Source organism: Nannobrachium achirus (assembly GCF_963921795.1).
Source record: "Nannobrachium achirus genome assembly, chromosome: 7".
Taxonomy (NCBI): Eukaryota; Metazoa; Chordata; class Actinopteri; order Myctophiformes; family Myctophidae; genus Nannobrachium; species Nannobrachium achirus.
In genome coordinates this window covers 25,242,846-25,257,687 of record NC_137816.1, presented here as the reverse complement: position 1 = coordinate 25,257,687, position 14,842 = coordinate 25,242,846, and the positions used below count along the sequence as shown (strand labels likewise).

The 14,842-nt window shown below is 42.0% G+C and overlaps 1 protein-coding gene across 4 annotated transcripts in view; it reads left to right on the top strand.

Moving 5' to 3' along the window:
* The window catches only part of chd9 (chromodomain helicase DNA binding protein 9), a 163,058-nt gene extending 151,762 nt beyond the window's left edge, over positions 1-11,296 (top strand). For 3 of the 4 annotated variants that reach the window (XM_080729294.1, XM_080729293.1, XM_080729296.1), the window contains 8 exons: positions 1,890-2,065; positions 3,028-3,264; positions 5,160-5,340; positions 6,646-6,797; positions 7,763-7,996; positions 8,396-8,548; positions 9,387-9,491; positions 9,832-11,296. In XM_080729294.1, coding sequence (XP_080585420.1) covers positions 1,890-2,065; positions 3,028-3,264; positions 5,160-5,340; positions 6,646-6,797; positions 7,763-7,996; positions 8,396-8,548; positions 9,387-9,491; positions 9,832-10,800 — 2,207 coding nt within the window. In that variant the 3' untranslated portion in view covers positions 10,801-11,296. The remainder of the gene's footprint in view (positions 1-1,889; positions 2,066-3,027; positions 3,265-5,159; positions 5,341-6,645; positions 6,798-7,762; positions 7,997-8,395; positions 8,549-9,386; positions 9,492-9,831) is intronic. The other variant, XM_080729295.1, reaches the window with a different exon arrangement.
* Positions 11,297-14,842: the final 3,546 nt, after the last annotated feature.

Here is a 14,842-nt window from a genome sequence, read left to right as displayed (position 1 = left end):
AAAAAGTCCTTAGATTGTCACTTTAGAAATGTGCATACCCTCTAAACTTTATGTTGTTTGTTTACTGTTGAGTGAGAAAACTATTTTGCACATTAAGTTAATCATCTGGGGACCCCCAAAAGAATTTGGGGACCCCTCTGGGGGTCCCGACCCACAGGTTGAGAACCACTGTCGTAAACAAGCGAAGAAATTAGTACATTTTTTTTATGAATAATAAAGGTAAGATAAATTTGACTATCTGGGAAAAGCTTTATGCTTTATGTTGGTCTGCCTGGAACATTTTCAAACACAGTCCGAGAGAGCTGGTCACAACTTAGGGATTACTTGCATTTTTATTTTGTAAGCTTTTACACAGGCCAGTGTAGAGAGACAGTAAACTAAGCAGAGTGTGAAAGACACGATACAACACGTGATGTGATACAGCTGAAGTGTACAGAGTAGCGGACTCATTCACATTGTCCTTGGAGAGTGATTATTGGAGACTTGAGTCATTATTGTCAGAATTGAACGACATACAAGATGACAACAGTGTAACTTCTGGTTTGGAAAGGGATTCCCCTGAGGGGGAAGTGATTAGAGGAAGTTAATTTATAGTGGAATAGAATGCAGCCTTGCTACAGGGCCACCTCTCTAAATACATGTTTTCATCCAGGGTTGCCTAGGCATCTGAAATTATTAACCACTTAAACCCTATATGGTTGACCGGAGTTCCTTAGGGAGTTCCTCAGGGCTCTATACTATTTTCTGTTTTCTGTTCTTGTAGGGAAAGCCTTCGCTGGAAATAGCCGATCGACAAGCTCACAAGCTTTTCGATCTGCTATTTTCTGTGAAAGCTAACCTCACAATATGGATAATGGGGTTAAGTGGTTAAGCTTTCCACACTTTATGCTGGCGTAAGGTGTCTGCTTCTTTCTACAGAAACGGTCCAGTTTTTGAGCGTGTGTTCTCCTTAGTGTGTATGCGTCTATGCGTGTGTGTCTGTAGCCTGAGCCTAGCCAGCAATACCGCTAGGTGACCAGAGAGGTGCTGTTGAGCAGCCTTGAAATGTACATGCACACACACACACACACACACACACACACACACACACACACACACACACACACACACACACACACACACACAGACACACACACACACACACACACACAAACAAACAAACAAACAAACAAACAAACACACACACACACACAGCCTTGAAATGAATGGACACCACCGCTCAGTTCACACTGGTGTGATTTTTTTTTCTGAGCCATTCCAACTGCCTGGTAGTGTTTACAAATGTAACAGCCTTGATAAAAAAATGTACCCACATTTTGCAAAGTACTGTAGCTTGTGCCAGTTTCCCCACCCTGACTGTGTTTGAATATGGTCCTCTCTGTGAGGTTGATGGAAGCCTGCTGTGCCTCATCATAACTAGCTCTCCTCACATGCTGACTTAGAGCAGAGTTCTCTGAAAGGTTTCTGCATACTGACGACAAACTGTTCTCCTCTTCTTAATTGTTTAGAATATATTTTGTTCATGACATCTTATCTCCTTATTATAACCTTATTATAATTCATCAATTTACTCTGTACTTGATATACAGTATGCATACAGAAGCATCAAATGTAGCAGATCCACAAGCGCGAAGCAACACGCTTTGATCTTGTAGATCTGCTTCTTTTGCTACTTTTGAATTTGAATCCTGAAACGTAACCGTTTTGGATATGATGTTTCCACCCGACAGAGATAATATACTATTATTATTTTAGTCGACAAAATCAACTGTAGATTTAGTCAACTAAAAACTAGACTAAAACCAAAACATTTCAGATGAAGATGGTCAAAATCAACAGGGTTTGTTTGTATGTCTCTGAAGATGGTGTTGTGCCCTGTGTGTTTCCAGTGGCGGCGGTGGCCAGCATGAAGGGCTTTGACGAGGACAGCGTGGCCTCCCTCAGCATGACGCAGGACGAGACGCAGGACAGCCACGTGGCCGAGAACGGCATCAACAACTCCTCTCATCACCACCATCACCCCTTCCAGGGAGGATACATGCTGGCCGCATCCTACTGGCCCAAGGTAAACATTACAACAAGCCCCCAAAAGAATGATGAAGAAACATCATTACGTCGTTGACGTTTGTCCCCTCTGGCCCCCGAAATGATATGAAGAGCTTCTGCTAAATGCCCAAATTGATATGTATATTTGGCTTGCGGACCACCATCTCAATTTTATTTTTGAAGATTTGATTTAAAGTGTTTGCTTTAAATGTGGTTAAGAGGCTACGTGTTAACATTATAAGTACCAGTGGTATAGTTGGTTGCTAAGGTTATATTTACTGTATGTTGAGAAATAAACCCAAGAGGAGGGGTCTTCAATCCCCCACCTATGTAAAGAAAGCAGAGCAGTTCCAATGTAGTTAATATTTAGTCGCAAGCTCAGGTTTATACTTTTCATTGGTTAAATATTTATAAAACTCACAGACAGACTTAACCACTTTTCATTTTGGGCATGTCATCATAGGTGAAACCTTCTAAAACCTATTGTAAAACAGGCTATTTTTGCTACTTTTGCATTGGACAATAATTTATGAATAAACAAAAAAAGAGGAAATATGGAGATATAAGGTCAATACAATACAGTACAGTACCTCAGAACAAAACAGGACAACCAGTTGCTTACAGGAGACATATAAAGGTAACAATAGTTAAAATGGTCAGTGGTGCTCACGAATCAAACAAGATCTAACGTAAAAAAAAATAGCAGCATCCTCAGGAGGAAAAAGGAAGAAAGGCCTTTATTTAAGGCAACGGCCAACATGTTTCGACCTTGGAAGATCTTCATTTCCACCCTAATGAAGACCTTTCAAGGTCAAAACATGTTGGTAGTTGCCTTTGAATAATTAAAGGCTTTTCCCCTCCTTTTTACTCATACCCAGTTTGTCTGTTTTTTTCTCACAATACAGTACCTAGGGACTGTCTGACCCTCTGTCCGTGTATGTCCGTGTATGTCCGTGTGTGTGTGTCCCTTCACTCACTCAGGACCGCGTGATGATCAACCGTCTGGACAGCATCTGCCAGGCCGTGCTGAAGGGGAAGTGGCCGGGGACGCGGCGGACCTACGAGCCGGGCGGGGCCGTGGCCTCCTTCTACACCACCAAGCTGCTGGACAGTGCAAACAACAGCCTGGGCGAGGACCCCTCTGCCTCGCCCCAGGGGTCAAAGGTGAAGAAGCTGCATGTTGCAGAAAACAAGGAGTTCTCAGTCAAACTCAACGATGTATGTTGATTTTTCATTTCTCCACCAAACCCCCCCTCGCCTGCCCCGTGCTGCGCTCTGCCCTTCCGACCTGCTACTTCTTCTAACCAACATTAGTCGCAGTGTTCAGCATGTTTCTCTCTCCGTCTTTTCTTTTTCCTTTGGTGATGATTGGTGGTTTTGACCACTTGAGTGGGCTTAATTTGATGGCAACCTCCCTTGGTCTATAAATAGATTAACCCACTTGATCTGAGCTGGCCTCCGAGGTTGAGATTATGCCACTAGAAAGCCCTTGTGTCTTGAGAATATAATACTGGCTCATTTTTGATTATATGTAACGGTTTTGAGCATCTGGATTATAATGTGCTTGAAATGTAGCCTTTGACTGTGGGTGCTGCTTTGATTTATTTAATTACAATTTGCATGTGAAGCATTTAGCAGGGAATCTTCACTCTCCAGTCAGAGTGACTTAACAAAGTACTACATGATCAGAGTAAATGGAAAGAACACTAGTCAACAAACAACAGGGTCTATCTTCACATAAATAGATTGCAAAGAAGTAGTACAAAGTAATCAGGATACCAAGTACTTCAAACCTAACATCTGTCTAAAACAACATGCCATCTAAATCGCTTTCTTAGCATGTGTGGACATTTGGGGATTTAAGTATTGCTGCCGGTATAATGGTCTTGAATTGATCTGAATTCAAGGTATTGAAAGCTCTTCAATGCACACTATGTACAGTAGCTGTATAGTCTCAGTACAGGTTCAAAGAGGAAGATACCTTCAGCTTACTTATTGCACTGGCACTTATATCGTTGCTGTTGGGCAGAAACCTCTTATCTCCATATTCTAACTTTTGTGTTTTTTCGTAAGTTAACCCTGCAAGGTCCTATACTTGTTCATACTACAGCGTCACACAAAAGTATCCAAAAGAGCAGATCCACAAGCTCGAAATGTGGTGCCCAGCAACGCCTTTTGAGCTATTTTTGAATTTGAAACCTGAAAAGTAACATTTGGACGTATGAGGTTTTTCCACCCGACAGACGATATGTATTCTATCTGGAAAATAATCTCAAATTGAAGACGTGAGCCTTAACTTAGCACCAATGTGATGGATAAGTCAGTCAGTGATGGATATGCTGATTGCTGCTACCCTGTGACGTGGCATCTTACTGCACTCTAGAGTGTGATTGGATCCCTTTACCCTTTACTCCACTAGCCACTACACCCCCCCTCCCCCAACACACACACACACACACACACACACACACACACACACACACACACACACACACACACACACACACACACACACACACACACACACACACACACACACACAACCTTCCTTTTGTGGTTCTTTTATTTTTACTTGTGTATAACTTTGAGGGAATGTTTTTCCAGGCTTTCTTTATTGCTATTGAGTTCTGGGTCACATCCTTTGACCACTTCCACGCCTCTAGTCTTCTGTTCAGACTGGCAGCCCAAATCTACTATAAATCTGATTTGTGAAGATTGATCTAGATTGGAGTCACATAAAAACACACAGGAGCAGATTTTAGCTAATCAGATATGAATAACATTACTTAGCCTTGTTCAGACATCAGCATAAAACCAATCCCACTCCAATCTGGATAGGAAACAAATCAGATATGGGCTGCCAGTTTGAACAGGCTGATGAGAACCAGTCTTGAGTTTCAACGACTAAATACTTTTTCCGTTAACACCAAATCTCTTCGACAATATTAGCCAAACTAGCTTGTAGATGGGTTATTTTTGGTGAACCTTCCCCCCCCAGAATGGTGGTTAATTTAGTTTCCTTTTTGTTAGTTTTTCCTTTCATCAATCCTACTTGTTCCTATACCTGTTTGACTCTGTGTCTGTTTGTGCGTGCACTTTTACCCTCTGTGCAGCAGGAAGGGGGCTTAAAGTTGACCTTCCAGAAGCAGGGTTTGCCTCTGAAGAGACCCCTGGAATCAGAGGAGGGCCCCCAGCAGGCCCAGCAGCAGTACCTGGCCAGGCTGCATGAGCTGCAGAACGCCTCAGACACAGACCTGGCTGACATGACCAAGCCACAGAGCAGCTTCCAACACGGTATACTTCCATCACTTGGAACACTCACTGCCTTATGGTGCTCTCTTTCTCTCTCTGTGAAAACCTTATATCAGTGGTTCTCAAACCTTTTCATGTCAAGGACCTCCAATTAATATGAGTGTCAATGCCTAAGGTCTGTTTCCCTGGTATAACCACTAGATGGCAGCAAGCTGACATCACTATTTAGAAAGTTCTGCATTATATTATGATTTAAATGTGTGGTTTTAAAGTAACATGGATGGCACCTTCTCTTAAAACAAATAAGTGTTGGATAGAGATAATACATTGTGTGTGTATGTATATATATAACATTTGCAAATATTCAAAATGTGTGTAAATATACACATAAGTTAAATAGTTACCGTATTTTCCGGACTATAAGGCGCACTTAAAAGCCTTTAATTTTCTCAAAAAACTACAGTGCGCCTTATAGTCCAGTGCGCCTTATATATGGATCATTCATTGACATTGACATTCCCTTTAGCACAGCTCCATCTGTTGGATGCATAACGCAACGGTAGCGTCTATTATGTGCGCCTTATAGTCAGGTGCGCCTTATATATGAAAACAGTTTGAAAATAGACCATTCATTGACAGTGCGCCTTATAGTCAGGTGCGCCTTATAGTCCAGAAAATACTGTATAAGACACATACTCATGTATTGTATTTTCAGTCTTTTAACTACCGGTACTTAAACTGTCAAAACTTGACCTTTTGCTCTATACTTGGTCTATTCTTTTTTTCCATCTACACTAAACCTCTTTGCAGAAAATAGCCGATCTACAAGCTCAAAGCGTCTCGTAGATCTGCTATCTGTTCTCCCCAGAATACGGATGCGAGGGTTCAAGTGGTTAATGTAAAAATAAACTCCCTATGACACAGAGATTTTTGTTTTTCCCCAGCGGGGAACACATTTGTAGGAACACCGCACTGTGAAAAAAAGACAAGGTCCTGGACCCCCTGTTGAAGACTCCCGATGTAGATTGAAACAGAATAGTCACTGAGGGACTCATGGTTTAAGTCAGTGGTTCTCAACCTGTGTCTCAACCTGTGGGTCACAACGCCTCGCAATCAGGCGTTGTGAGCATGTAGATCTGCTATTTTCACATTAGAACCATGTTATACAAAATGTAATGGCTCAACTCTTAGTGCTCGTCAGGGTGTGGAGGGTCCCCAGTTAAAATATGATTATTTTGGGGGTCACAGCCTGAAAAGGTTGAGAACCACTGGTTTAAGTGGTGGTTGTCCCCCCAGTTCCTCCAGGTGTGGTTAATCCTTCAGCTAACAGGCTGCTTGTCCCCACAGTTCTTCCAGGTGTGGCTGCTGGTCAGATGAGGCTGAACGGAGTGCTGGACGGCCAGCCGGTCATGAAGAGGAGGAGGGGAAGGAGGAAGAACGTGGAAGGCATGGACCTGCTCTTCATGAACAGGAGCAGAGTCCCTGCTGTATCAGATCACGTAAGACTCCTTCTGCTGTCTGCCTTACTGGTGATGCAACAGGACATTTATTTACCCTACTCTCATGATATAAAACTTAATGCTGCCTGTTCTTTTAACGTGGTCATTTTTATATTCAGGGGGTCACGTAACGTGACTGTTGATCATTTATTAAACTGGAACCAGGTACAAAGTTTTATTTTGGAGTGCTGCTTCCTTCCACATCAATGGATTTCATTTTATTGTTTTCATAGCATACATTAATAAATAAAATAAAAAAAACATAATTTTCAAAGCATTCATGGCTTTGACAAGAATCAAGAGAGATTTATGTATCACTCACTCATACATACAGGTACAGTACAAGCAGCCAAATATTAGAGGCTATAACTATACAATATAACAATATGAATGAAAAGTAAGTACATTCATTTTCAATGAATGAATTACAATGTCAACATACTGTAAATGTTTTATTGTCATTATCTTTAAAACCTTCACACTACTACTAGCACTTCTCCAGTTGCCACCGCTTTTCATGGCCAGTAAGTAGGGCTGTCACGATATGACATTTTACATGACGATTAATTGTCACTCAAATAATTGGCGATTAACGATTTAATTGTGTATTTGTCGTTGATAATTACATTTCTGTTTGGCTTTTAGGCTTTGAAGTTGCATATGGTAGATATGACACATAACCTAAATATACAAAATACATTACTGACATATTTGACAACTTACTACTTAAAAAATAACATTGATAGTGGAAATAGCCGATCTACAAGCTCACAACGCGTCGCAATGCGACGCGTTGTGAGCTTGTAGATCTGCTATTTCCACTATTTCTGACATTTTTCAACATTCACGATTATGACGATTATGACAAAATAATTGCGATAATGTCAAATAATCACGATTAGACGATTATGTAATAATTGTGACAGCCCTACCAGTAAGTACTGTATGAATGTGTTTCTCTCCAGGTGCTGCCAGGGTGGGGGGGCATTGGCCAGTTGGGTGCACCCAGTGCCACCGCCTCCACATTGGGATACAGCCAGCAGGGCCCCAGTGGTGGGGACACGGAGAGCAGGGTGCCGGTCATCAACCTGAAGGACGGCACGCGGCTGGCAGGAGACGACGCTCCCAGGAGGAAGGAGCTGGACCAGTGGCTGAATGAGCACCCGGGCTTTGTGGCCGACACCGGAGCCTTCATTCCTGTGAGGACCTTTTCACTTCGCTCTGTCAAGCTGCCATGTGTTGTGAGCTTGTAGATCGGCTATTGTCCGTTATTAGTTATTTTAAAAGTAAAGAATATTTCAAGTGGTCAAACGAGCAATAGAATACATGTTTAGAATCATCTTACATGAACATGAATGGAACAAAGCAAAGGTTAAAGCCTGCCTTAGCTGTTTCTCCCCGCTGTGCTGTCAAATAATGTGTAAAGAATTTACACCGAACTAACAGTCTTTATTGTGTGTGTGTGTGTGTGTGTGTGTGTGTGTGTGTGTGTGTGTGTGTGTGTGTGTGTGTGTGTGTGTGTGTGTGTGTGTTGTGTTTGTGTGTGTGTGTGTGTGTGTGTGTGTGTGTGTGTGTGTGTGTGTGTGTCCGTGGTCCAGGGTGTGAACAAGCAGATGCAGATGCACTTTCAGTTCCAAGACGGCCGGCCCAAACAGAAGCGGCATCGCTGCAGGAACCCCAACAAGATCGACGTGAACAGCCTGACGGGAGAGGAGAGAGTCCAGATCATTAACAGGAGAAATGCACGCAAAGTGAGTTCTTCAGACGTTTGTGCGTGTGTGTTTGTATTACTATACTTGGGAGGACCAAATGTCCAAAAAGTATAATAAGAATAATGCTAAATACCGGTAGACATTAATGAGATGAAACAATTTTGTTTTATGGTAAAGAATATATATAATATATCTCACACACACACTTCACACTAGAAAATACTGTTCCTGAAGAAACAGTATGATGATCATGTATAGATGTGCTCATTATTATATTGTCCAATCAGAGAAGGGACATACAGATATTAGATATGAGTATATATGGATATGGATATGGATATGAGTATTTGATACAATGGAGAAACACTGTAAAAATACACATGGACATACACCCAAAGTCATGTATTGGAGTAACTAGCGCTGGGAAAAAAAAAGTTTTTAGAGATACATTTACTATTAGAAAAAGGTTAAATTTGGGTTTAGGATGAAGATTAGACATTTAGAGGTTAAACATGATTTATACTTAGTTGCGTAACAGTGTCATGCACAGAAAAGTTGATCAGCGCGACACGTTGTGAGCTTGTAGATCTGCTGTTTCTCGGCTTTAGTATAACTACTGTAAAAATATGGCAAAATGTATTAAAAATGTCATTCATAAAATCGTTGCCCAAAAATAATGATGTTGGCAAAAAAGGGATTTACTTATGACTTTGACTTATGAAATTTGCCCGCGACCCAAAAGTGGGACCCATTGTTTGGGAAACACTTCTCCAAAATGCACATAATTTTTGTGTGTATTTATCATCTTGTGTGTGTGTGTGTGTGTGTGTGTCTGTTACACTGTGGTCTGTGCTAACCTGTCCTGTGTTGACTGCAGGTTGGTGGTGCCTTTGCCCCTCCTCTTAAGGACCTGTGTCGGTTCCTTCAAGAGAACCCAGAGTATGGGGTTCCACCAGAGTGGGCAGATGTGGTCAAACAATCGGTGAGTTTTACTTACATTTTATTTACACATCCAAAAGTCCAAACTCCAGGTCTGACAATACCTTTGCATGTTGATAAAGTCTGGAAAACGATGGAAACAGAATTTCACAATTTCCAAAACCAACATATTTTGGGCACTGGTCAAACTGCGTAGGTAACCCTGTACTGTTGTTTCATGTGTATATTTTACTATTATAAATACGTCAAATTGAACTTACATCTTCAAATCAAGGTCTCTGGATAAAATAATTATGATAATAATAATAATAATTTGTAAATCCTGACTTTAGGACTAGGCTGTGAGCTAATCCAGTGTGTTTATTGTTTTGTGTACGATCCAGGGCTACCTCCCAGAGAGCATGTTTGACCGTATCCTGACGGGACCCATCGTTCCTGAAGAGGTGAGTCGGCGCGGACGGCGTCCCAAAAACCCTCTGGCCAAGGCGGCGGCGGCGGCCGCCAGCCCGGCCTCCTCCTCTCTGGGTCTGAACCCTCTGCTGGCCAACGGCCTGCTCTCTGGAATGGACCTCCCCAGCCTGCAGGCCTTCCAGCAGAACCTCCAGAGCCTGCAGTCCCTGCAGCTCACCGCCGGTCTCATGGGCCTGCCCACGGACGCCAGCAACCTGGCCGCCATGTTCCCCATGATGCTCTCTGGCATGGCCGGCTTGCCCAACCTGCTGGGCATGAGCAGCCTAATGGGGAAGCCTCCTCAGGAGGGCGCCGCCGTGACGCCGAAGGCCTCTTCCGTGGACAAGGCCAAGGATCGCTCTGCCTCCAAAGCCCCCTCCTCCTCACACACCTTAAACACCAAAAGAGAAAGGACAGAGGGCCCCAGCGGGCGGGATCCGCCCTCCAGCTCCAGCACCGCTGCCTCCTCCTCCTCATCCTCCTCCTCCGTCACCACCGCCGCACTAAGTGCTTCGGCTGCCTCTGCGTCCTCAGGTCACCCCCTGTCTCTAAACCCCTTGCTCCTGTCCAGTATGAATCTGGTGTACCCAGGGATGCTTCTCACTCCAGGCCTTAACCTCCCAATGTCCACAGCGGCACAGCAGCAGCGGCCGCAGAGCTCAAACAACACGGACCCCAGCCCCCCCAAGCCCCTCGTGGAAGCACGGCCGCCCGCGCCAAAGAAGCTGGGAGGAGGAGGAGTTGTGTTCGAAGACGATGAGGAAGAAGGGGAGGAGGAAGAAATGCAGGAGGAAGAGGAGTTGGCAGAACAGAAGGACAACAGTGGTCCCGAGGGCTCGGACTCGGACTCCGAGAGCAACACGTCTTCATCGGACGACTCGGACTCGAGTGGCGAAGACTGATCCCATGAATATATAAATATAAATATATTTATGTATCACTTAGAAATGTACACATATATATGGATTTCCCTGCACTTAACGTTGTGATTTCTTTACATGTAAATATGAGAACTAACTAAAATGTTGTGTAATAAAGACTTGAAAAAACTAAACTAAACAACAACAAAAAAAAACTTTGAGAAAAAGAAGAAAAAACAAAACAAAAAACTAAACAAAACAAAACAACCACGACTTAAAGGAACTGAAATGAAATTTCAGTGTTTGTTCACAAGGTACAGTCTTGTTTTGAGAGACATTTTGCATGTCAGATTTTAGTAGGTTTCTGAAACTCTTTGTGAACTTGTATTACATCATGATGTACAATTGCAACAAACAAACAAAAAGAAAAAAAGAAATCAAAATGGCATTATTGTAATTACCATGTCAGGATTTAATTTTATTAAAAAAGTGAAACTACATACACGCTCCTGTCGAGCTGTACTAGTAATATATTTTGAGTGTGGAGGGGAGGGAGGGCTTGGGGTGGGGGTGACATTTTGGTTCCATTTTGTAAATATACTTTTTCCAGGTTCCTTGACACTTATGCTTTGCAGATCATACTTTGGATATGTCAGCAATAACTCGGGCAGCTAATGAATGTCACTGAAGCTGTAGATCCTCTCTTGTCGGCCATTTGCAAACCCCAACTGCACAAAAGTCACACAGCCTCACCCACCTACCTATCTACCACCACTAAAGCCTGAGCTATACTTGGGTGCGCGACACCGACTCGCAACTAAATATAAATCAGTCCAACTAAACATCATATCAAACCCAAGAGTTCATTTCTAAAATGCCATAGTTTCATTGTGTGGGTGAAAAAAAAATGAATGAATTTCATAATTCAGTACCTCTGAGGGTTATTGTGTGATCTTTTGCCAACCAATTCTTTTGAGTTGGTATCTATCAACAACATCAACAAAAACAATTTGTTTTAATTATGTACTATCATTCTGTAAAAGTAGAGGTCAGATTTGTATTGTTGGATATGGATATTTCATATTGGAATTAAAACTCTGGTGCACTTTAGCTACACATAAAAGGCTTACACCCACACTCACTTGCGCATCACTTGATTCCTAATACAGTGTATAGGTCCAATAAAACCGCTGGGACTATGAAGACAGAAATCAACCTTTTACTGTGTGCCAAATACTGCCCTTGTTGACTGTAGTGGAGTCTGATCAGTCAGTGGTCTCTGTGTAGTTCTGGTTCACATCAAGAGACTTCTACCCGCTGGTGTGTTTAAAATGCATCGTACCTCAACTGAAGCATAAAGGGATTGGGTTCACTGTGCTAATATGCCCTCTAAGTTACATGCATGTATGGGTTTGGTGTGCTCGTGCAAATGGACATCAACAAGCACATGTCCGTGTGTGCGACACAGGTTTACTTGCCTTTTCCTTTCCCCATTGAAATGTGTGTTAGTTAGAGCCATTTTCCAGAGCTTCCTTTCACTGTGTTCTGCCCGTGTGCTTGAGGTTGGCTGGGCTTCTTTTTTCCATTGGACTTGGCCTGTTGACTCTGTTGGTATTAGCTGCCTCCATAACGTTCCAATCTGTATGCTTTGTATTAAGGAAAAACTTTCATTGACAAGGAGGCCAGGCTATGACAAGTAGAAACCACATGAAACATTCTCAGAGCTATTGCCTTGGTCTGGGTATTTATGCTTCTGTTTTGGAAATCATGTTGCACGACAATAATGTGCCTATTGACGGAAGGGGTACATGGTACAAACATTGGTTTAACATACAGATGAGGTGGCGGTTTCATTTATCAGGTGCTGAATTGTATACAGTACTTGACAGGCTTACTGTAGGAAGGGCTCAATATAGCGCCTGTATTGTTGGCAGTTTTTAGGCTTCATACAATATATTTAATTATTTCACCTGGTCCGCAAGTCTACTGGTCCACAGACAAAGGAAGCATCAGCTAGCTGTAGAAGTGTCCTTAAGCTGTACTGTACCTCACCATCTCTATCTGCTTCTGTCCCAGCAGTTCATTCCTTAACCACCGTCTGTTGTTGCTCTTTTTTCTCCAGTTGCCCAGGCATGTTATTCTCTTATCGCTACCACACACTTCACTGCTAATTTCAGCTGTAACAAAGACAACATGTAAACACTGGAGTTCACTCAAACCCCCAAATACCTTCTGTGATTTGTTTTTTTTAACATGGCACTCCCCCAAGGGCCATGCTTTTTCTTGGACTGCTGGTTCACATGAGGGCTGTTCGGTACACACATTCTGAAATGATGTTGAGGACAAAGCCAGATGTTTGTGTTTGAATTGGTGGACAATGGAGTGACACAGGATTGCGTCTGTGTTGGAGCAACCTGTGGTCACTGACCCAGTCAGTGTTTGTCCTAGTGCTTCTCTGTTGCTATATACAAACCCCTTACAAACCCATTCATCAGCGGGTGGTGGATTCACAATCACCTGGTTCAATGTGGCTTCAGAGGTGTTCTTAAATGTATCACTTGCGATATGATTTTCTTTTTTCTTTATTTTCTTTGCTTTGTTTCATCTCCCACCAATGAGCAGGTCTAATGAACTTAACAAGATCAATTCTGTCTTATTTCGCTATTCCTTAAAGTTGTAGTGTCCTTAGACAAAAATGCCCAGCCACACTGTTGATTCTGCCATGGATTCACTTTTTCCTTGAATGATTGTGAAGTAGACTTGTGCTGTCAGTTCCCACAGCAAAGACACTGGTGGGTCTTTGACTGTGTCTGCTTAGTCGAGCTTGACATTATTGAACACCTTAACTGAGAGCACGGAATGATATTAAGATGGGGGTGTTCGCTCTTAACAATTTTGCTTTTATTGCTTTTATTTAGCTTTCTTTTAATCAGATTTTTTAGGTTTTTACTAGGATTCCCAGTCACATATACTGTACACACACGTACATACACACACACATAGCCTACGTACACATGACCAGAAGCAGTCTTATAGCTGCTTTTAAACAGTGATGGAAACAATGACCAATATGCAAGCAAAAAGTCTACAACCCAACACACTACTACTGCTGTACATGGAGGTTCATTTGACTTTTACATAATGTGTAAAGTAGTACTGAGATGATAAAAAAAAAAAAAATAGAATTATTGCCTTTGTATTATTTTTTCAAGCTTGGTAATATCCTAAATGTCACCTTGAAGTCAATTTCTTAATGTTATTTTTTGTTTTTGTTTTGTTTTTGTTTTATTGGACAGTTGCAATATTTGCAAGTTGTGGTCTGTGTAGTCAAATAATGCTTTATGTAGTAGTGGAGGAAAAAGCGTCTTAAAAAGTTGTTTGTAATTTATTGAATTACTTTCTATGAAGTTCTATAGAGGAAATTGAGGTTTAATTATTTTTATTAAACATATTCTTCTGACTATCCATAACGTCTGTGTTTGCCCGTTATTTTTCCAAGTCAAGTGAAGAATACGGAATATAAAAAGCTTAAATTCTATAGCACATTGCAGATAAACAACTAGATAAACAATGATCCAGTTTCTTGTGTGTACTGTAAACCTTACCAGGCAGTCAAAAAGCATCATACAGTCTCCATGTTGATATCCTACGAATCGCCGTAGTAGGAATCAAACCCCTCAGTGTGGTTAATTTCTGGTGCCATTTCCCACCCACTGAATATCCTAGGAAATGAAACCCATAACCTTGGAAGTGTTTGTGTCATGCTCGATCCATAGACCTATACTCTCAGTAACAGAGACGTTTCCTTGCATGACATGATATTTTTCTCTGTAATGCTCCAATATTTTTATGTTGCATCAGACATAGCCTGGAACGGACCAGCTGGATGTTGCATAGCAGTAAATCAGTCTAGATTTCTGCAGGCTACCGCAGACAGTGGCTACAATGCACATGGAAGGCTCTTCTGTCTAAATGGATCAGTACAGTACCCAGTTTTAATTTAACTCAGAGAGTATACAACTGTATACCACATTTTGGTTACATTTAATTAGCCATGGCCAGACTAATATCACTGGGCATTTTT